The 22374-nt window shown below is 39.3% G+C and overlaps 2 protein-coding genes across 8 annotated transcripts; one reads left to right on the top strand and one right to left on the bottom strand.

Moving 5' to 3' along the window:
• Positions 1–714: 714 nt before the first annotated feature.
• On the bottom strand, positions 715–11698 carry LOC116851997 (F-box only protein 28). Of its 7 annotated transcripts, XM_032831939.1 has the most exons (7): positions 11087–11698; positions 10396–10459; positions 8125–8441; positions 7544–7792; positions 7288–7480; positions 6833–7209; positions 715–5930 (listed from the first exon to the last, which is right to left on the bottom strand). In XM_032831939.1, exons 3-7 carry the CDS (start codon positions 8401–8403, stop codon positions 5538–5540), a joined length of 1491 nt encoding a protein of 496 aa, XP_032687830.1. In that variant the 5' UTR covers positions 8404–8441; positions 10396–10459; positions 11087–11698; the 3' UTR covers positions 715–5537. The 7 variants fall into 7 exon arrangements, with proteins under 7 accessions (XP_032687830.1, XP_032687832.1, XP_032687829.1 ...); XM_032831941.1 differs by lacking the exon at positions 10396–10459 and having other exon boundaries at positions 11193–11698; XM_032831938.1 differs by lacking the exon at positions 10396–10459 and having other exon boundaries at positions 11087–11697.
• On the top strand, positions 10059–18224 carry LOC116851998. Its single transcript, XM_032831946.1, has 2 exons — positions 10059–10309; positions 18104–18224. Exons 1-2 carry the CDS (start codon positions 10077–10079, stop codon positions 18174–18176), a joined length of 306 nt encoding a protein of 101 aa, XP_032687837.1. The 5' UTR covers positions 10059–10076; the 3' UTR covers positions 18177–18224.
• Positions 18225–22374: the final 4150 nt, after the last annotated feature.

The following is a 22374-nucleotide window of genomic DNA, read 5'->3' as shown; positions in this document are numbered from 1 at the left end:
GTTAAATGCTTTTGGATATCTCGCGGCTCTCTGCAAGAGGTCTCCACTATGATTTCCGCACAGAGCCTTAACGCCTTTGCACGTAAAAAAGCGTTAACCGTAACCGTAATTCCGTAAATTTCCAACACAATCAGATAGAGCAACGCAAGTGAACATTCATATACAGCCTTACGATTACGAATTTTCACTTGCGTTGCTGTATTTGATTATATGTGTTGGAAATTTACGGAATTACGGTTACGATTAAGACTTTTTGACGTGCAAAGGTCTTTAAGCATTCAAATAATTATAATATTTAAGAAATGCAATCTGCTCTTCTCTTCTCTCTTCTTCTCCCTTTGCGACTACTAAATATATCAAAGGAGGACACAAGACTGTTGCGTACATGAAGAAGATTCTTGAGAAAAAGTTCACATTAAGTTCACTTATTCGTTTAGCGCGGAAATTAATATTAAAGAATGCTGTCTCTTTAAGCACAATGTTACTTTCAACGTATCATTTATTTACAAACGATTGCTATTACGAGATTCCTTTGAAGCTTTTAATCTTCATGCGTGAACAATTAATAACATAATCTGCTCAAACCAATACGTTTTTCTCGATAATTTCCCAGACAGTATAGACCTCCGAGGAACATCCTAAAGACGTCGAAAGAATATCCTCTGGAAGTTTATGCTGTTTGGATTATGCGGCAAACACAAGATAGCCGGAACATTATGTTAAATTATGTTTATTATAAGGTGTATCTAATATATATATTTACAATCGCTTTAATACACGTAAAACCATTTAAGATAATATATCCATATTCTTCGGCGTGTCACGGCGCTAACTTCCTCCCCGCTACCGTGAACGCTGGCAAAATTGTGAATTCTATGTCTTCCTTCGTTTTGTCGCCGTGAAGGTGTACCGCGACCGTGCATAGCGGTTTCGCAGATATTTGTCTATTTTGTATATGTGTTGGTGTGTGTTGCATGTGTGTGTACCTGAGGCAAGGACCGTTGCTTGCTTTACTTGCTCGCTCGCTTGCATTACACGCTTTGCGGATAACAAGCTTCTTCGGGATGTAGAGCGGGCGGGTAATGCCAAAGGGAGAGAGAAATCATCGTCCTCGCGTCCTCCTCCTTTTCCTATGCATTCGGTAGCTTCCCCTCCCCCTTCTCCCCCTCCTTCGCGCGCAGCACTACCGTTTAGGAAATTATTCTACTCCTAATCGCATATAATCCATCATTTTTTTTTAATACTCGATCGTACGTCTAAACTTAGTAGATCCATATATATGCGTAGTAGTACACAGTTTCTTCTACATTTGTATCTCGTTCGGGGACGGATTATGTCGGAAAGCCGAGAGAGAGAGGAGCATGAAATTATTTCTTCCTTTCCTTTCTTTTCCTTTTCTAGTTTTCCTTCCTTCTTTCCTTTCTTAAGAGACGACAATTAATTGCAGGTAACTGACGACGTGCGGGAAGGTGCAGACGTCGTGTTGAAGACGAGGTGTCGAACGTTTGTTTCGGTGGTGGTGATTATGATGGTGATGATGGTGGAGTTTGGGTGTGCGTGAGGTACGGTTTAGGCTGAGTTGCACCAACAGTCCCGGTCGACTAACTCCGATTAGCGAATCTACAGTCGGCCCTCTTTACATAATCGTCCTCTATTCCATTAACACGTAGATCGCGAAGAGAGGGTGAAGTTAAACGGGGTTACCATGAAACAACGTTGACCCTCCATTGACCCTAGATGATCGACTGATCCTGGGTTAAGGTCGACTAATTTCACTTTAGACGATCTGTAAATCTACGACAGAATTCTAAATAGTTCTGATTGCAAGAAAACACTTGAGGAATTAGAATAATTATTTAAATTATGTGCTTATATACTTAGACATATATACATATACGTGTACACGAGTGTATATGTATCTAGATCGTAGTGTATATGTACGTAGATCGTCAAATATCTTTTTTAAATTGGCCCGCACGTAAAATCAATTTATAAGTAAATTCCTGTCGTGAGTTATAGTTCGTCTAAAACGACACAGACGAGAATGTAATTTGTCTCTCACGTCTCTCGCACGGATTGCTCCAACAGTGTGAGTTAATTAGTTCTGGATTAGTCACTCGCCGTTCTTCTTTATGCGAAATATCTTGAAACCGCCGGATGTCTTCTCAATCGCAGTTTCCTTGGCCAGTTGGATGGCCATATAGATTTTCTCATATAGTAAATATGTATCAAGGAAAATCGTCATCTATCGTATCTTCCCGACTCCTAACATCGCGCATTTCTCTGTAAATAAATCACGAATTAAAATTTTGTTGCAGTAAAGCTCCATTCGAAATTGAAAAATATGATTTGACCAGATAATTTTCCCTTCTAAAGTTTAACTTGTCGCAAGTCCCGCGTCTTCGTTAATTATCCGAAAACTATAATCATCTCAAGACATTCTCATTCGAGAAAAACTAACTCTGAAACGATCGAGAAATCTGCAATGGAAAGAAAGACATCCGGTAGTTTTAGAACGTTCATATGTAGAGACGATAACAGGATTATAGGATAAAATATTCCGAATCATGGAGTCGACACATGGATGTCGCAAAATATTCGCAAATTCAGCTTTTTCCGTAAAAAGATTGGACTTTTCGTGAGATAACTGCGAATTCGCGAAGACTTTATATTACATCGGCGTATTGTAATCTTTTCTACGGCACAAATATAGAGAAAAGAAAGTTATTAACCAGGTACACATTGAATACAAGTTTGATACGAGTCAACCAGGATTAGCACCGACTGACGTTGATGCAATCGGCCGTCGCGCGGATGTCGTTCCTAGATTTACACGCGCAAGTGTCTCTTTCTTTTTTTCCATTTGGAGCCCGAGAACGACAAAACAAAGTCGATGCGAATTGTGTTTTTCCATTTCCCATATAATTGTTTTCATTCCGCGAGTGAAATCAAGAGACAGAGAAAAAGAGAGAGAGAGAGAAAGAGAGAGACGACGCGCCGCCGCTACTCGCGACGATCGCGACTTTGCGAACATACTACAGTGCAAGCGTCTTCGAAATTTCCGACACGTGCGATTCGGCTACGCCCGCCCCCGTGATGCGCTCTCTAATCACAACGTAAACACATTTAGAGTGAAGTTTTACATGCTCTTCTATGCAGCCAGAGACTCGCCCCACGTGTATTTTATATCTCGAATAAAGGTCACTTTCCCGCGGTTAAATCGATAAAGCATCACATCATAAGATCCTCAAAGTTCGAATTTAGTTATAACTTCATTATTCGTATATATCACACATTCACCTCACACACGTATGCGCGCGTGCCGCAACGTTTTCTCCCATATTATATATATATATATATACTTGCACACCCTAAAGTTTATCTCTGTTTCTCATCATCATCATCTCTAATTTCCTTTTGACATCAATAAAAAATTATATATATATATATATATTTATATATATACTTTTTTACTTCATATATATTTTAATAATTATTTTATCGTTAATTAATTAATTATTCAATTAATTAATTAATCGTTATATATATCTTATTGTTCCATTAAAGTTTTAAACTAAAATGTTCCACGTGGTACGTCGACAATCTCTGTGGCGAATACCACTCAAATATATATACATACATATATGTACATTATACGTTCATATACATATAAATCTATATGTATATATATTTATAATATATAATAGCGCGCGCGCGCTTATATATATATTTATCCTTCTTTTTTTCCATTTTTATAACTAGAATCATGAATAACTCACAATATGTTTAACTATACTTCTTTGAGATTAATTGGGTAATCGGTGCAAATAAGATATTTCAATTGCTCCTACTGTACCAATAATTGTTTTCATCGCGCAAGATAAATCGTAAGACTTCCGGAACGGATTATGAAATTCTCAATCCACATGTGACTCGCGAGAACGTCCGTCGCGTCTTTAATTTTTTTTTTTTTTTCCCGATCGGTTGACGTGTTTTCACATAAACAGGAATTTCCGTCGATTTGACTGACACAACAAAAAGAAAAAAAAGACGTCTTGTTCTTTTGCACAATGTACAAAAAACGGTATAATACCCAATTTATTTATCTAAATAGAATCATTCCTATAAATAATTATCTACTTCTATTAATATTGCAATGTACTCCATCTCGTAACTCTTGCTCGGTGAGAGATGGTGTATTCACAAAAATAAACTAACGCCTTTGCAGGCATGTGTCTTCATCAACATCTCGCTCTTCAGCGTGACCTGAATCTGCATGTCAGACATCTTCTGGTTGTCTCGCGCTGCAAGGCTAGAACCAGGCATTTAAAATGCAAAACTTTTGATTTTATATCCGGCCCACGTATTATAAATCAATTTTTCGATCCACAAGTATAGTCAAATACCAAAGAAAAATTATATCCAACTGGACGAAAAATATATATATATATAATATATGTATAAATATAAAACATCTCTCTCTAACGCGTGGCACCTAATGGCATCTAATCAATCTGAATGAACCAATTTTCTAAATTGAGCAGGCTTAACTAATCAAAACGAATTGATATGGTGGTTGTTGGTGCATCTGCAGTACCTGCGTGAACCAGTCTTCGTTAGTTCTGTCAGGTACTTGTCGATCGATACCGCGAAATAAAACTTGCTTGAGGCTCAATTTCGATTTTGCGCGCGAATCAACGCGGCATAAAGAACGAATAAAATTCCCGTGATGCGTTCATCGGCCGTTCCCGAGATACGATAATAACTCATCTTACAGACTTTTGTACAGAAGGTTTCGCCTTTACGTGACTTAATACGCTTCCTCCGTTACCGTATTGTCCTGTTCGATCAAAATGCTGAAGATGCGGTATTCAGTCTAGATTCTAGCAAACGCGTGCCATCCTGAAAATCAAGACGACAGCCACTGCGCGCTCTTTTGATCGGAGAGCCAAATGGAAAGCGAGTCTTTATCTCGCCACGATAACATGACGCTCGCCACTATGTTCTATCGTGTGATATCGCGCCATTAAATGCATGACAAACACGATCCCGAATCTTTCATCATCCTCGGATGTACCATCGGCAATGACAATCGCAAAGAATTCTAACAAGAATCCAAGAAAGTAGTATTTAGTTAGACGTTGCTTTACGAGCAAAGCGCGGATGATCGGCTAAGTTTCTTTAGAATATCATCGTCGAGGCGCACCGTTGCATGTCAGCGGCGACAACAGCTCCGTCCGTAAGAAAATCGGAGAATCGACTGTCGAGAGAAATTTTCACGAACAATCGCACGGCGATCGGCGTAGCTTAGAATTTTCAAAAACGAGGTTCGTTGCGCGAGATGCAGGACGTTCGGTGAGGAATTTTGTACTTTTCTAAGATCATCGGCTTGCTGGCATAAAGAAACGCGCTTTAAACACCGTCGCGGCAAGTCCCCCCTTCCATTACTCCTCCTTCTGCTCTTTCCACAAAAGGAGACCCCTGTCCAGAGACCGGTTGAACAAATATTTGTACCATGATCAGTGTTATCGATTTTTTTACATCTTTGAGCGCTTAACCTGACGAGACTTGGCAGTGCGACGTGACTTTTTCGCGGCATCGCTCGACGCTTCTTCCACGACGGGTTTCCGCTTGAACGCTACATTTGAAGGCACGGGAGCCTTTGGGGGTGCCATTTCCACCGTTGTTGTCGACGGAGATTGCGTGACCGCTACGGGGGCTTGCGGTGCAATCTCGATGGGACTGTGGGCGTCCGCGATGGGAATGAAGTCGAGCCCTTCGCCGAATGTGTCCGGCAGCACTCCTTGATTCGCTAAGGCTTGTAAATCTTCCGTAGGGACTGGCATTGACTGGCCACAGCCTATGCACACCGGTATTGCCGGTGACTTGGACCGCCAATATTGTAGCTCAGTTTTGCATTTGTTCAATTCCTGAAACGTGAAAGCGAATTCCAAGGATAAGTAAACGTTCTTTTACCGTATCATTGCTTGTCAATAACAGATATGGAAATATACTTTAACATTATGAAATATTATTTCGATATTTATCGTTCTGATAACTGCATATTGATCTGCATAACGAATTCTGCGTTAACGGATTTGTCTAGAACATTTGACTCTTCGATCAATAAATCACTTATATGCACTTTAATTATGCTTATGTAATATGTTAATAAATTTGTAAAAACACAGAATCAACGTCATGCTATATGCTATTTGAAGATATTTTTTTATTATTGTCGGTCTACAACTTCGTTTTAAGTTTTAAGTCGTAAACAACTGACCAATTACAATCGATTATTCTTGAAACGTAAGGAGAATAGTTAACTGTGGTTGGTCAGTTGCTTAAAGCTTAAAGCTTAAGACGAGGTTGTAAACCGACACTAAGATCTCTAAGACGAAATTTTACATAGAAAGGATTTAGGCTCGTATTATATAATAGTCGTTATTTGATGCTTATCTCACCTGAAATTCTCAGAACCAAGTTTAAATTTTTTATTTGTGTCATGTAATATATGACATCATATTTGTAATACGATTCAACAGAAAATCTCACATCTGATTATAAATTTAAATGTATATCTCATTTCAACCAAGTTTCAAGTAACGACTATTAATATGGACTTTAGAAAAGTATTCGAAGAAACAGATATTGTATGAAATTCGTATTCATAATGATACAAAATAAGTTTCTTACGTGAATCAAATGAAGACTTCAGAACAAAAGTGTCAAGTGTGTCAAGTCCGTAATTCGTAAGCTTCGCATACGAAGTCGTATAGATCTTGTAAATTATAAATTCTGTCGACTGTTGCTCCGAACTCCTCGAATGTACCTGTGTAAATACCTGTAGGAGTGTGCTGAATTTCCGCGACGTCTCCTCGTTCTTCTTGTCGTTGTCGTCCAGCCGAGTGGCGTACTCCACGATCTGCTTTTGCTGCTCGGCAATCTTCGCCTTGCAACACTTTAGATCCCTACGCATTAGTGTTAACTGGCTGTTGTACCGCTTCATGCCCTGCTTGATCTTGCGAATACGTTTTCGCAAAACCATGTTCGACTGCGGTGGCGATACGCTGGGCTCCAGAAGGGCCGGGTCGTCCGAGCAATGCGGCGAAGAGCCGTCTTCTCCGTTGGTATTGCCCGTCTTACCGCTCCCGACGCTTAACGGCGCGGAATCCAGGCACATAAATGGTTTACTCACAGTACTAGAAGCTGCAACGGCAGAAAGCGTCTCTTTTAATAAAGCCGTGTATGGCGCAAGAAAATGATGATAGTGTCAGCCTCACTTACAGAACGTTCCCGCTAGATCCAAAAAGTCAGCTCCAAAGTAAGGTATTTCCGGTAATGTCGGCTCGATGTGCTCTTTAAAATATTCCATGGCCATGGTACTCAAGTCGAACAGCTCGTCCGTGACCTTATAGGGTTTCGCCAGTTTTGGAGTGACTCTTATGTAATGGAGAATGCGATACACTTCGTCGAGAATCTGCAAAACAATCATGAACAAACTCACATGTATGTTTGTACCGACAGAGGCGATCGTACCTACCTCACCAGGGAAGAAGCAACAGTGCTTCCGCTCGATGTGTTTGCCGAAACTCATCTGCAGCAAAGTGAGCCGCATGTGCAGAGTCTCTATGATGTCAGACTCACAAGCTAACGGATGGTTTCTACGCGCGGACTCACGTCTGGGCATTTGCGCTTTGATGGCCTGGAAACGGCTCAACATCTGCGCCTGTAACTTCTGAAACGTGGAGTTCAGCATTGAGCCGCAGACGCGATCCAGTTGATGGCAAACCTACGCAAAGGAGTACTGCGTAGAATCGAGAGAAACGCAATCTGCTGATTAAATTAAAATTTCTTTTACAATCTTAAAAAATTCCTACTTACAAATAACAAGTGATAAAATACTAAAACACTGCATTGAAAAAAGAAATGTTTAAAAATTTATTTGTAGGATATAAAGTTTATTTACAAAAATTAATACTTCTCTTATTTCACAGAAATAAATATCTCAGAAAAAATTCTTAAATATTTTTTTCTCAGTGTAATTACTAAAAAACGTTATTATCATTTCTGTTTCTGTATTTTCTATTTCAAACCACTGTTGTGTGTACCCGATATACTCACCGGGCGCAGGTGAGCCACCGTGTTGTAACCTAGGTAGCCAAAGATCTTCTCCAGAATCTCAACGGGTAGATTCAGGAGATTCAAATTGTGGACAGGCGGGGATTCAGCGGTGGAGCCACCGTTGGAGGTGCCAGCGGCCGTTCCCGGTTGATGTTTCTTCAACGAACTCGCTTCCACGACTTCGCCAACCGATCCGCCACCGCTGCCACCGCCGCCGCCGTTGTTACCGCCGCCGCCACTGCTGCTTCCCATGTTACTTGACTGACGAGTCGACACCATTTTCTTACTTTTCAACAAGCCACTTGTTGGTTCGAAATCTGAGATGAGAAAAACAATTTTTTCTTCACAATATGTAAGAATAACGAATATACGAATATGTTTGTACACACACGATAAACGGGATATAGCTTGTTGAACAAACAAGCAAGTCGCGTCCTGTAAATAATTAACTTTATGGAATTATTTTTGAAAATTACTCTCTTTTTAATTTTGAGATTGCAACACAAACGTGTGATCACATGGTTTATTATCGCATTACATAATCAAATATGTGTTTTGCGTCACACCATATTTTAGAGATAACGTTCCCATAGAAATGGGATGAGACAATTTTATGGTAAATATGTATCTCACAAATAAAAATATAAAAATGTAACAGTGAACATTTTCAGCCTTTTGCATTTTGTTCATTTTACTTAAATTCCTATACAGTATATAGATTTTTTCCATAAAGAGATCTGCTAGGCTAAAGCTTTGTGAAAAGAATATCACAGAAGCATTTAATTTAGTCTCCTATTTATCCATTTATAGGAAAACTTGTGAACATGTTCACTGTTATGTGTTGCAAATTGCAAGTCTCAAAAGATCAGGAGCATAGCAAAAGCTTTCTCTGAATAGACTGTCAGTAGTGCTCATGTATTATTTTTTCAAATAAATCAGTGAAACTGTCGGACGAGTATTTTGTTTTCAAACGAGCAATAAAGTTTCTGTCTCGTTTCCTTTTCACAGAATTTGCCTGGGCAACAATCAGACCTACTGAATTCTTTGCAACAAGGTCTATCGCGGAAGCCGCAACCATCACGTGAATGTAAGCACTTGAATCTCAAAACACAAGGCACTGATGCTCCGACAGAACCGTCAGAACGGTCCTCACGATCGAGCAAGCGCACGAGACATTTAGCGAATATTCGCACGAGATTCGTTCTCTTAACGAAGCATCGCCATGCGCGAGAGTTTCGCTTTCATCGCGAGTCGTACTCGTAACGAGCATTATCGCGATATATCTCGAGGAAACGATCATCTGCTCGAACGTATTCCGTTCGTTTCGATGCGCTTTCGAACCCGCCTTGCCTCTCGGTAATTCGCACGAAACGGAATCGCAGATAATTAATTCCTCGTCCCACGAGACGGAACAAGCTGTTAACGACCGCCGAACACGTCGACGCAAGGATCCAACGAGTGTTTGAGGAATCCGCGAAAGAATTCGGCAGTCAGCAAAACACCGCGCAGACGAGGTGTCGCCGAAAGTGTCCCACCAAACAGTCATTCGGCACTGACTATCGCGAGGAGGTTTCAAGAGTTTCTCACGAGTCCGATCAGCCCGCAATCATGGTTTTCATCTTCTGCCAATCTGTCCGAGCCTTCCCCTGAACAACCGATCGTCGGTCATGGTCGCTTCAGAATGACAATTACTCGGGCCGACTACAACGTGTTGCAGCACGTGTGTAACTCCGCGAACTAGTCTCCGATCTGAAGAGGGGAACTGAATTGAATCCGCGATTAATTACTGATCGCAAGCGAGAGAGATAGAGAGAGACAGAGAGAGTATCAGGGCGCGAGACCGACGTTAACGGTCGCGGCGTCGCGTAGGGTCGAGAGAGGACGAAACCGTTGTGGGGGGGAAGGGGGGAAGAAAAAAAGAGAGAAGATTCACAAGTCGCGCGGCATAAACGATGACGACGATGAACAAAAGCCGTTGTGGCCGAGGAGGGAGGAATCGGACGTGTGTTCACAAGTTGACCTTTCTGTCGACAAGTATCACTGTTCGTTGCCGCCTATGGGGTGAACTTGCCGATTTCGTCCAGTACCCTAAACAATTATTGTCGCGAGGACGATCACCGAGAAGCTCACGATTGAGTGCCGTAGGAAAAACACGGATTTTGAACGGGAACGAGGAAAACAAAAGGTATCTACATTGATGATGTTGATGTGGTAATGATGAAGATAATGATAAGGATGACGGCAAAGCAAACAAAACACGGAGCAACAAACCGGCTGATTGTGCGTGAGCAATCAACGCAACCACGGATCTCTTCTTTCTCCGCTGCAACCGTAACTGATCGTCGTCGAGAGCGAGATCGGGTGAGAGACGAAGCAGAGAAGAGAGAGAGAGAGAGAAAGAAAGAGAAAGAAAGAGAGAGAGAGGAGGAAGGCAGAGAAAGAGACGGAGGGAAAAAGAGAGCGAAGCTCGAGGGCCCGAAGGGAAACGACGTGCCCCGAGTTCAGCGAGCGGCAACGATCACTGTATCCGCGTTGGCGTTTTCAGCGACATTTTGACGGAGAGTCCCTCCTCTCCCCCCGCGACTCGACTCCACCAACTGCTCCCGCTGCCGCGTTCTTTCTCGCTCGGTCTCACTGTCGAAGCCGAGAAGGCTTTTCTTTCTCTCTCTCTCTCTCGTTCCGTAGCACTCGCTGTCAGTTTTTTCCTGTCCTTCTCTTACCCACTCGTTCTCTCTTTTCCCTCTCTTTCTCTCTCTCTCTCTCTCATGCATACATGCGAGCCATACACACATACACTTAGTCCATCTCTCTTTCTCTCGTTGCCAGTTAAAACGCTCATGCAACCATGGCGCACTCTCACACGCAGAACCGAGCATAACGGAAAAAAAGCCCGCGCGTCCGGAGCGTGTACAAAACGGATTTCGATTCGTCTCGCACCCTCTCGCTCGCACTCGCGCGTTACCTGCTTCGGCGGTCTCCGTCGCGCTCCCACGGGAACGCACTTCGCGCTGCAGAGCGGTTTCAGGGCAGAGTTCTTTCTCTCTCTCTCTCCCTCTCTCCCTCCCTACCTCTGCCTCTCTCGCTCGCACCCGCTCGCTCGGCCTCCGTGATCGTATCGAAAATAAACGTTGTCACTGGCCGCGGCGGGTTTACTGCCGCTTAGCTGCTACTGCTGCTGATGATGATGCCGATGCTACTACTGCCGCCGCCTTCTCGCGCACGCACGCACGCACGCAAGCAAGCAAATACGCAAATTTCGCAGGCGGATAAAGGCACGCGGAACCCTGCGCGCACCGCAGGATCCGCGCGAGCCGCCGCTGCTACCCTCCGAAGCCGTATACCGCAGCAACAACGACGCCGACGTCGACGGTGACAACGGCTAGCAACGGCAACGATCTGTACATATGTATAACCGCGGCGAGAGTGTATTGCACGCACGCTCTCCCGAGACGACACACGCTCTCTCGAGTCCGCTGCGTGCCGCGCCACGCCGCGCCGCGTCGCGCCGTGCAATGCCGTGCCGTGTAACTAATCGTCCGCGTCCGCGTCCAACTGCACCGCGTCCGGCTTTGCTTATTCTGCCGGAGGAAACGGATATATCTTCCCGCTGCTGCGGGAAAGAGAAGCGGTGAGAAAAATCGCGAGAAAGTGCAGAAGGTGCGACTGAACAGAACAGATCCGCCAATCATCATTGGACGGCACGTGCGCGCCTTCTGATTGGCCGATCAACTACCGTTGGTTAGTAAAATCTCCAGATAGAGTCCGGTGATTTTCGTTTTGCCTCATAAAACACACCAAACTGTTACTAGAATCGCGCGTCCCTGATTGGCCCGGTACCTTAAGGTTACCAGGCGTTTCCACAGACTTCTATATAACTACTACACTGCTAACTTTCTTAATAATGGTATGTAAAATTGATCCCGAACAGTATGTATTAAGCGGGGAGCATACACTCTTGCATAAAGGCATAATACACAACGCATAAGAAAATGACCAATCAGTTCTCCTTTCTATTGTCATGATGAAAATGAAGGACTTTGGTCTATTTTCTTATGCGTTATGTATTATACCTTTAGTCCCGAGCCAGGTGTAGTAAGCTTTAAGCCTTAAGAAATTCACCCAATCACAGTCGATTATTTTCCTTAAATTTCGGGACTTATGCAAGTATCCCAGATAGCCAAACCTGCACGAGCAGATTTTACACAGAGTCTGTCGACAGTGTCTGTAAACAGAATGGCCACAGATTGTACGCAGAATCTGTTCTGACGACAGATTGGTGACAGACTGCGCGCAGGGTCTGTCGACAGACTCTGATGACAGACTGACGGCAGATTGCACGCAGATTCTGTTTCCTAGATAAACTATTTAATTCTATCATTTAATTCTATATGTACGTTATAAAATGGGATATTACGCATCCATTGTTAAATTTATGGCATAGCAGTTACGTTGTGCTGAATATTAATAAGCTTGGCCAGCTGGATTGTTTGTTCTTCTTAATTTGAAGTTATATGGGCCCACGTCTATTGTATGATAGAAGTATGCATATATTACGCAGTATGCGACAAAATTATTCCGCAGTTCCGCTAAAAACTGCTAAAAAATGCGGAACACTCGTGATTGATTGACGCTCTCGTTCCGTGCTCTGCTATTCCGCTACATAGGTTTGCACCCTAAGGGTGCGTTCTCACTTAGCGCGTCGTCTTTCGCGGACCAATTAAATCATCTCATTTTATTCGTCGTAAAGTTAGGCAATAAAATGGGACGATTTGATTGGTCCGCGACAGACGACGCGACGCGTGACGCGCTAAGTGGGAACTCAGCCTTATACCTAAGCTGGGCGCTTGACTGGTTTTACAATACGTCGTATGTCAGAGTCGGATGTCGGAACGCAATCAAAGGTCCAATCAGGAGAACTCGTCTCGAAAAACAAATCCTCTGATTGGCCCATCGGCAGCACTCCGACATACAACATCAACATACGACGTATCGTAGAACAAGCCTTAAGCCCGTTCAACAAGCTACCTACAAGTATTCTCTCTATCATCCCGCAATACTCAACAGGTAGCGCGCGTTCCAGATAGTATATATTTTAGTGAATACGTGAGCTCGTAAGAAGTGCGAGGTTTGTACTTTTTCGCTGCACTGCTGCACTAGTGCAATAAATAGAGTGAGACGAATATTTTTTCTTACTCTAACTTATGTTAGCATTACCATTTAGTGGGCACAAGTCACGTGCACCAATCACGCGGAGCCCCCATATGACCAGTCTCTACTCAAGGGTCTTTAAACAAGTGCAGCCAACGGCTGCCCGTCAGCCAATGAGAAATGCCCACAAACACTACTTATACACACTTTTATACACTACTAGACTGCTAATTTCAGTACATGGCCCTGAAAAGTATGTACAGAAATCTCGCATATGCGCTTATTTGGTGTTTCGACATTCACAATGTAGCATCTTGTTTTAGGCATTATTGCACTCTGATATAGGTATATAATTGATTAATCACCTATTTTTACAAATTTTTTACTGTAACGTATTTCACTCTGACATTTTTTATTCAGTACGTATACTCGTGGTCTGAAAGGTTTGTGCACCGAATTTTTGTAAATTTCGTCTCAACTTCAAAAGAGAGACAACCACTGCAGAAGGATGGCATATACGGTATATGTCATCCTTCTGCTCTCGTAATAAGTGGCGGCGCTGGAATGTCAAGCAGTGGTTGTTTCTCTTCTGAAGTTGGGACGCGTTCCGAAATCTACAAAAAATCGGTGCACAAACCTTTCAGACTATAAGTGTATATAAATATTGAAGCAGGGGGCATCGGCCATATTACATTTATATCCCCTCTTCTTCTGGAATACCAGTTTCAGGCATGCGCAGATGCCTTTTTTCCCATACGTAAAGCGGGAAGCATATCCAGTAAGCAATCTGCCCGCAGACTGGCGACAGGATCTGTTAAATTCGAGCAGAATCTGTCGACAGATCCATAGACATCTGCGTCCCCAATCTGTTAGCCGTTAGACTGTTGACAGGGTCTGCGAACAGACTCTGACGACAGACTGGCGACAGATTGCACGCAGATCCTGTAGTTTCGTAGGTTCAATTAAATTTTTGGTAGAAAATTTTCTCATAATTTTTCATAATTACTCATAAAATAAGCGCTTTCTCATAAATACTCGTAAAATACAATAAAAAAAAAACTTTTTTTATATTATTTTTTCATAATTTTTAAGATTTTCTCTAGTGAGATTCGAACTTGAACCGAAGACATCTTTTGGATAATCGTCCGTTGTCTTAGACCTACGCCAATTCCTCACTTGATAAAAAGCGCTTTATATTGCCCACTTAAAGTTTAAGGAAGAAAAATCTTAGAGTTTGTTTGCCTTTTAAACCGCAAAATATAGATGAAACCGTTTAGCGTATAAATAATGTAAGAGAGATCGGCGATAATTCGAAATTAATTTTCTACCAAGGACTGTATAGAAAATTACTGCAATAAAAAAGCAGATAATGACATTTTTCCATCATGTTAATAAAATACTGTACTTTTACATGTGCGAATTAATTTGGTCGATCATTCCGGTCAGATTGTATTAAATTTTATTAAAATCGAAGCATGATATATTTTCAAATAAACCATCACAAAAATTCCGTAAAAGTTATTTACATAACGAGACTAATATTTTATTCGGTGTTGCTGCCTTCAAGTACTTATTGCATGACGATTAAATCGTTCAGATTTAATGACATAATAACATTAAAAAAAATAATAATATGAGAAATTGTATGAAAAATTATGAGAACAATTTTTACTAGGGATGGCATATGTACGCCTTTAAATGGCTATTTAACCGTTGTACTATTTTATACTTGTACTCGTTATTTCTCTATTATTGTTGATTTTTTATAAAAAATGTGTAATACAATTTTAAAAAGTAAAAATTTTGTTTTTTATTATGTATATGTGTACAATTATTGTACAATATAATTATTTTGACTTCTCTGCAGCAGTTTTACATTGTGTGTATGTGAAACTACTGTTAATAACGTATATATAGAATTAAATGATAGAATTAAATAGCCTATCTAGGAAACAGAATCTGCGCGCAATCTGCCGCCAGTCTATTGTCAAAGTCTGTAGGCAGGCTCTGCGCGCAGTCTGTCACCAATTTGTCATCAGAACAAATTCTGTGTGCAATCTGTTGCTATTCTGTCTACAGACACTGTTGACAGACTGCGCAAAATCTGCTCGCGCAGAATTGGCTATCTGGGCGATAATAACCTTGCGAGACCATTATCATATGTAGGAGCTTGCGCTAATTCAAATTTACATTTTAAAAAGCCGCTATAAATTGCGAATATCCAATTAAGTAGACGTTAAATTTTAACTCAAGGAAACAATATTTCGCGATGAAGCTAATGTAAGATCATTACGGCTCACTGAAACGACGAACATTGACAATTGATGGTCTCCCGTCGATTTTGTGTCATACACTTTGTCAATTTTTTATCGTGGAATAAATCTTACCCAGCCGTTAAATAAATAAATCTCTCAAACGTTCATCAACTGTACAGAGAAAATATCTGGTGATATTTATTTAGCAGTTCGATAAAATTTATATTTACGTCACGCGATAAGAAATGATTTAGCACAGAAATGAATCACGACAAATGGCCAGCGGTGTCGCGAGATTATAGCATCGATTATGGATTATCTCTGATTAAAATAATGGACGGAAAATGGCAGAAAATACCATTTCTGTCTAATGGTGATTTTGCACTTCTTTCTCAGAACACATTTAAAGCTTCTTTATGGATATATCTTTTTATTTGAACGTATTTCGCAAGAATTTTTAGCATATGTTTTCTCGCTTCTGACATCATTAAAAAAGAGATAGACAATGCGAGAGGCCAGGAACCTTAAACTCTTTGAATTAATTTCAGATGAGATTTTACTTCTACATATTATTATGAGCCGGAACAATTCTATCGTTGTCCCGACTTCTAAAAATTACCATTAAAGAGTAAATTATTATCTAAAATATGTATTTGAAAATATATGTAATGAATATATGTATTGAAACCTTATTCATTATTTTCTCCTTCTTATCATAGTAAGGAATAAATTTAGAGAAAAAGAAAACAATCGCGCGCAACGTAACGATAAACAGTTTAACTAGTCTGTTAACTTAATATTTCCAAGAGACTTTACTGGATACTCAGGAGAACTTCTCTCTCTTTCAATTTCCCTATGAATATGTAGTACAGAATTTAATTAAAATTAAAGGATAATATAAGATTAAAATATCCTTTATTTTTTGCATTTAAATCAAGGTTACTTCATAAATTAGACTTTAAAAATACGAACTGATTATAAATATATTGCATGAGATTTTTCAGTGGATTGTAAGTTGGTTTAAGGCTCCTGGCCCCTCGCATTGTCTATCTCTTTTTAATGATGTCAGAAGCGAAAAAATGCATGCTAAAAATTCTTGCACAAAATACGTTGAAATAAAAATATATATCCATAAATTAATACTTACAATCGATTAAACAAATTTGTAAGATATTCCGTGCACTCTCTTTTTGCTTTAACAATCAATAATTTGTCGTAAATTAACGTGACATATAATTCATCTTAATCTATTTCTTCGCCTATTTCTATTCAGATTAATTTACAATAAATTACTGATTGTTAGAGCAAAAGGGAAGTACACGGAATATCTTACAAATTTATTTAATCGATTGCATGTGTTACTTTATGGATATATATTTTTATTTCAACGTTTCGCAAAAATTTTTAACATGTATTTTCTCGCTTGTGATGTCATTAAAAAAAGATAGACAATGCAAGGGACCAGCAGCCTGAAATGTTCTAAGAAGGAGGTAGAGAATCACCATTAGACAGAAATGGTATTTCCGTTATTTTCCACCCATTATTTCATAAATATTGATTATGAAAAAATTTCATAAATAAATTATATTATACATTATCATATCCTTATTTACAAAGAAATGATAATCTATAAAATAGTTTATTTATGAAATTTTGCCTTACAGACCTTTCAAAGAACGTCTTCAAGACGTTGTGGGAACATCCTGAAGAGATAAGGACGTCCTCAGAACATTCACAAATTTCTTAAAACATTCCTTAGAAGTGTGTGCTGTCTTGAATGCGTTCTGAAATGCGAAAATATCATTAGAAAGAAAGGCCAATATTTTCCATCATTTTTTATTCATCGTTTCGAGCAGAAAGAATTTCCTTCGCGACTTCTTTGTCGAAAATCATATACTGTAAAAAATTTGTGTAAATTTCCATGTAATTATGAGACCAAATATTATAGTTGTAAATTTACACACGTATCAAAATGTGTCTTTCGTCTATATAAATATATTTTTATGCGATAATTACGTGTGTAAATTTACATCTATAATAGTTGGTCTCAAAATTATCCACTATAATAGATGTAATTTTACACAAATTTTTTACAGTGTAGGTCGCTTCGCGATCGCTACTGACCAGATCTGACCAGATCTGTATAAGTAAACGCATTCGTGATAATGATGCATCGATAGTCGGACGGCCACAATATGCGAGCTATATCGGGCGCATTATCCGACCGATTGTTATCTGAATTTCTGTTGCGGTTGTGCAACCGGCGGATAATAGTCAAGCAGTAACATTACGCTTTTGCCGTCCACCCGACGATGGTGCATTGTTAAGCGTGGCCAATCATGCTAATTTTTCAGAATCGCGCTCATCGAGTGCGACCATATTTCGTTGCAATTTTAACGCACTGCCATTTCCTGACAAGCGTGATATTTCGCGGCACACGTGCTCGTTGTTTCATTAATGCTCGTAAAACACTCGTTCACTCGTTTAACTCGAGGAATGTTTATACGAACAAAAAAATAGAAATTAATTTAGGATGTTAAGACGGAGATTTTATGGAATTTTTTTTTCTCTTACAGAAAACAGAAATCCATGTCCGAGCTTCGCGAGTCTCCGCGAGACGAGAATCATTCTAAAGATCACACCAGTTGAATCGATGCTCGAGTGGATATCTTGAGTCGCTCTACTTATAATTTTAGGTAACAATATTCTGATTAAACAATCGACTCGAAAACGTCCAATTGACGAGATTATTTCCAAAGCGTCGTAAATTTATGTTTCTTTAAAAATCGAGATTACGGCATTATGCACAATAAAGTCGACATATTGCACAATAAAACCGTAAACACGTAATCTCTGCTGAGGGTCGCGGATTTGAGAAAGAGATTCGGACGAGTCCAATATTTCGGTAAGCTCTTCAATTGCGTTTGGGATTTTCCCGATAACGCATTGTCATGCTCGGTGTATATTATGTAGATTATCACATAGTGGGACCAAAAAGCTCCGTTTAACTACACAAAATTTTGAAGTCTTTAAAAATAAAAGTTACCCCCATGGCTTTAGCATATTTTAATCTGATATATAGACAAGTTCAAAGTATATAAAAACAGATCCGTTTCTCTGAATCATTGTCAAAATAAAGATAGAGTTAGAAAAAAGATAAAACCAGACTCAAAATTCGAAATTCTAAGCGATCTCGAAACTATTTAATAAATTTTAATAACGATATGTTAGTATCCTTGTGAAGAACATTAAGAACATTAAGAACATTAAGAACAAGTAAAACTGAATCCTTAAATGTAAGATCCTTAAATGTAAGATAAAAATGTTCAGGTAAATCGGAAAAAATTGAATTTTACCTGCCTTTAATGTTATTTAGAATTAGGATACTAATGTATCAATGTACTACTAAAGTCTGTATTAATAATCATTGAAACTTGTTTCATTTTTAACACATACTCACTTTACATACACATACACTTTTAAAAAAATTCAACTTTAAAATTTAAGTATCTCACTTAGAAAGAAGATAAATTTCAAATAACGACTATTAATATATGGGCTTAATATCCATGAAATATTTTGAAGCTTTTTAGGTCAGTATTGATAGTCGTTGAAATTTGTCTCGCGTGAGATATTCAGATTTGAATTTTTCAGTTAAAACGTAATATACATGAAATTATATTTGCAATTGCGATTCCACTGACAAACTCACATCTAACTCTAAACTTAAATATGAGTATTTCACTTGAGACCATAGACTCATATTAATAGTCATTACTTGAAACTTATCTCAAGTGGGATACTCAGATTTGAATTCAGACTTAGATGACAGTTTTTCAGTTAAATCGTTATTACAGATATAAATTTCACATCATGATTAAAAGAGCAAGCGTGAGTACATGCATTTTTTCGCAATGGATATTCATAGCTTCCTATTTCGAGGAGTGTGGCTTCGTGGTACTTTTTTCCGAGAGAAAAAGGTTTTGTCCACTTGAACAGGTCTTTGGTGCCACAGTGCAGCGGCGCGGAGAACTCGCGTAAAAATGCTGCCTTTAATCACGTATCGCCGTAAAAGCGTCGACCTCACAAACCGACAACGTGATCCGTCCTTGCTTCCGTTTTTCACGTTTTTCGCACCTCGCGGATTTCTATTACATTTACCGCGTCCGTTTGCGGAACACTTACGACATGCGCCGTTAGCGGGATGAGAAATTCTTGTCTTCGATTATCGAAACCGAAGTCGAAGCTGAAGGTGTATATGATCAACTTCTCAGCGAAATTTTTCGATATTTTTCTATGCTTGAAAAAATAATCTTGCAGTCACAGCAAAAATCTGAATACGAAAAATTAATTAAGTTGGGGGACTAACAAACACTATGATATATCACATATATTTTGTATTTAATCAATACAGATGACAGAGATAGAATCATGCCATGTCTTTGTTTCCATCACACTCGTCTATCTTGCCTTATTTCGCGCGCACGCCTTTATCGTGTATTCATCAATTTAGTTAATATGAATAATGTTTATATATTGAAGCCAAGGGATAAGATAATTCCTCGTTTACACGTAACACACGTCGAAAAGAAACATAAAATTCGGTCACACTCTATCGACATTGAAAATCCTTTCTATTTCCGATAAAGTCGACTTATGTTGACTAAGCACTTTTAGCTTGGTTTATCGAGTTTTACTGCTCTAACGTAAGCCTTCGAATATAATGCGTACATTTTGAAGTGGTTAACTCATAATGTCATGTATAGACGACATGTCGATACTGCTTATCCAAACTAAAATAATCACTGATAATTCAAATTGTTTCAAAGTATTTGCTTTTTTCTACAATGACTCTACATATTTCTGATAATTCCAAGTATTCTTAACATGTACTCTTAACATTTTAGAATTTCAAATGTTCGACAGTTAACGGTAAATTCTTACATTATTCCACGAACAGAAATTATCAGCGATGTGCGGTAATTCGTTTATGAAATCTAATGTCAAAAGTGGGATATTAAACCATTATTTATCATTATTCAGTCTTTATTAACATTTAGTAATTAAAAAAAGAAAAAATATATATACATTTTTTTTAATATAAATATATATATATATATATAATATTTAATTATTATATATATATAATAATTAAATGTCTCCCATAACGATGACTGAAGAATGAATCTAATTACCGAATAATACAGACTCGACGATTGAACGGCGATTAAATAATATTGCAAATTAGCAGTAAGAAATATTATTAAACAAAATTTCAAAGATTTTCTTTGTTAAAGATATTAGATACAAATATATTATTGATGTTACAATCATTATAGGACACATTCAATTGCTGGAACATTTGTTTCAGACTTTCTTAAGTCGCGAGGCACATTACGCGTTATTGGGGATAGTTACGAGCAATTTCAACATTACTATACATGATGGATACAATTTTCGGTATAGACACACAGCAATCAGTTCGTCATTAGCACAATTCGACAGCAAAAACAGGATGCTGTTAGATGCGCGTCTTTCAATAGACAATTTGGCGGTCGGAACCAAATGGGATCATAAATTATGCAATGAATTGGCGCGCAGATTGCAGAACCGCTACAAACGACCGTAAATATGAATTAATTTCTGCCGAAACGGAAGTTGAAAAATATCGCAAAGCACAGCAACGAGGCAATTACTACAAGTTGCGCGCAACTTCCGCGCTTTTGCGCAGCCAAACCACCCGACTGCGTCAGATGATGTTCGTCGGGAATTAACAATCGATCACGATCGTAATCGTATCGCGGAATGCAGCGACGACGCATAAATCTGCGTTCCGTGAGGTCACTGCTTCGTGACGTGGAAATGTCCGAGGGCGAAATTCATGCGACTAATGGCCGAGCCGCCATCCATTTATTTCACTCCGTCACGGACGAAGGGGTAAACGGTTCAACGTGCGCCACGAAGTACCATCCGATAAGCGATGGAAAGTCGCGAAGGTCGGGTATTTTCAAGAACACCGCACGTGCAAGGAACACTGTTGCGCAGTCTCGTCTTATCTCATTTACGAGGGCTATAACGAGAAGCGGCTCATGTAATCATAACATTCGGCAAAATTAGCATCAGATACTTCCGCGTAGAAAACAGCATCCTCTCATCAGCGTTACCTTCCCCCACGCAAAGAATGCTCACTACTAATTTTATTCCCAAACAGCGCATATCTTCAATAAGACATCCCCTAGAAACCTTTAATTTCAACACGAATGCAAGGTGTTTTTACACGGAGAGAATTTTATAGCAAAAATTACTATAGGATTTTGTAATCAGGGAATAGATCAACGTTCTTCAGTAATTCACTCTATCTTTTCCTACACGCCACTTATATTTTAGGAACTGAAATGTGCTATTAAAACACTCGCTACGTTCCCAGTGAAATCTGCTATGTTTCCAGCAAAATTTACTATGCTCTTTAGTAAGATAGACTGGCGATCTATTCCTTACTGACGATCTATTCCTAAACTACTGAAAACATAATGAAATTGAAAAGAATTTATATGAAAGAAAACTATAATATTCTCTCCGTATGGAATCACAAAAAATAACACTTTGCAGCTAGAATTCTTGTTTTGAGCGTTAGAATATTTTCCTTTTGTTTTTTTTTCAAAATCAAACAAAGGTTATCATCTTACGTGTTCCTTGAAAACAAACAACAAAATTCCTCAAACTATCGCGACGTTTACTACTGCAGACACGCCGCTGAAAAATTATACGTTAAACGGATGATGATCAATTGTTTGATGATATTTGTTTGTTTGATGATATTTGTTTGTTTGAGAAATTTGTTTGAGAA

The sequence above is a fragment of the Odontomachus brunneus genome, unplaced genomic scaffold (assembly GCF_010583005.1).
Source record: "Odontomachus brunneus isolate Ranch 3 - 2012 unplaced genomic scaffold, Obru_v1 Obru_scaffold_199, whole genome shotgun sequence".
In the NCBI taxonomy this organism is placed as follows: Eukaryota; Metazoa; Arthropoda; class Insecta; order Hymenoptera; family Formicidae; genus Odontomachus; species Odontomachus brunneus.
The sequence above is the reverse complement of the archived record's forward strand: the minus strand, read 5'-3'. Positions and strand labels throughout refer to the sequence as shown.

Coding starts and splice junctions, on each gene's coding strand:
- LOC116851998 (XM_032831946.1), top strand. CDS start 10,077: ATGACGACGATGAACAAAAGCCGTTGTGGCCGAGGAGGGAGGAATCGG. Junction 10,310..18,103: donor GGGAACGAGGAAAACAAAAG/GTATCTACATTG, acceptor TTTCTCTTACAG/AAAACAGAAATCCATGTCCG.
- LOC116851997 (XM_032831939.1), bottom strand. CDS start 8,403: ATGGTGTCGACTCGTCAGTCAAGTAACATGGGAAGCAGCAGTGGCGGC. Junction 7,793..8,124: donor CGGTGGCTCACCTGCGCCCG/GTGAGTATATCG, acceptor TCCTTTGCGTAG/GTTTGCCATCAACTGGATCG. Junction 7,210..7,287: donor GGATCTAGCGGGAACGTTCT/GTAAGTGAGGCT, acceptor CTGCCGTTGCAG/CTTCTAGTACTGTGAGTAAA.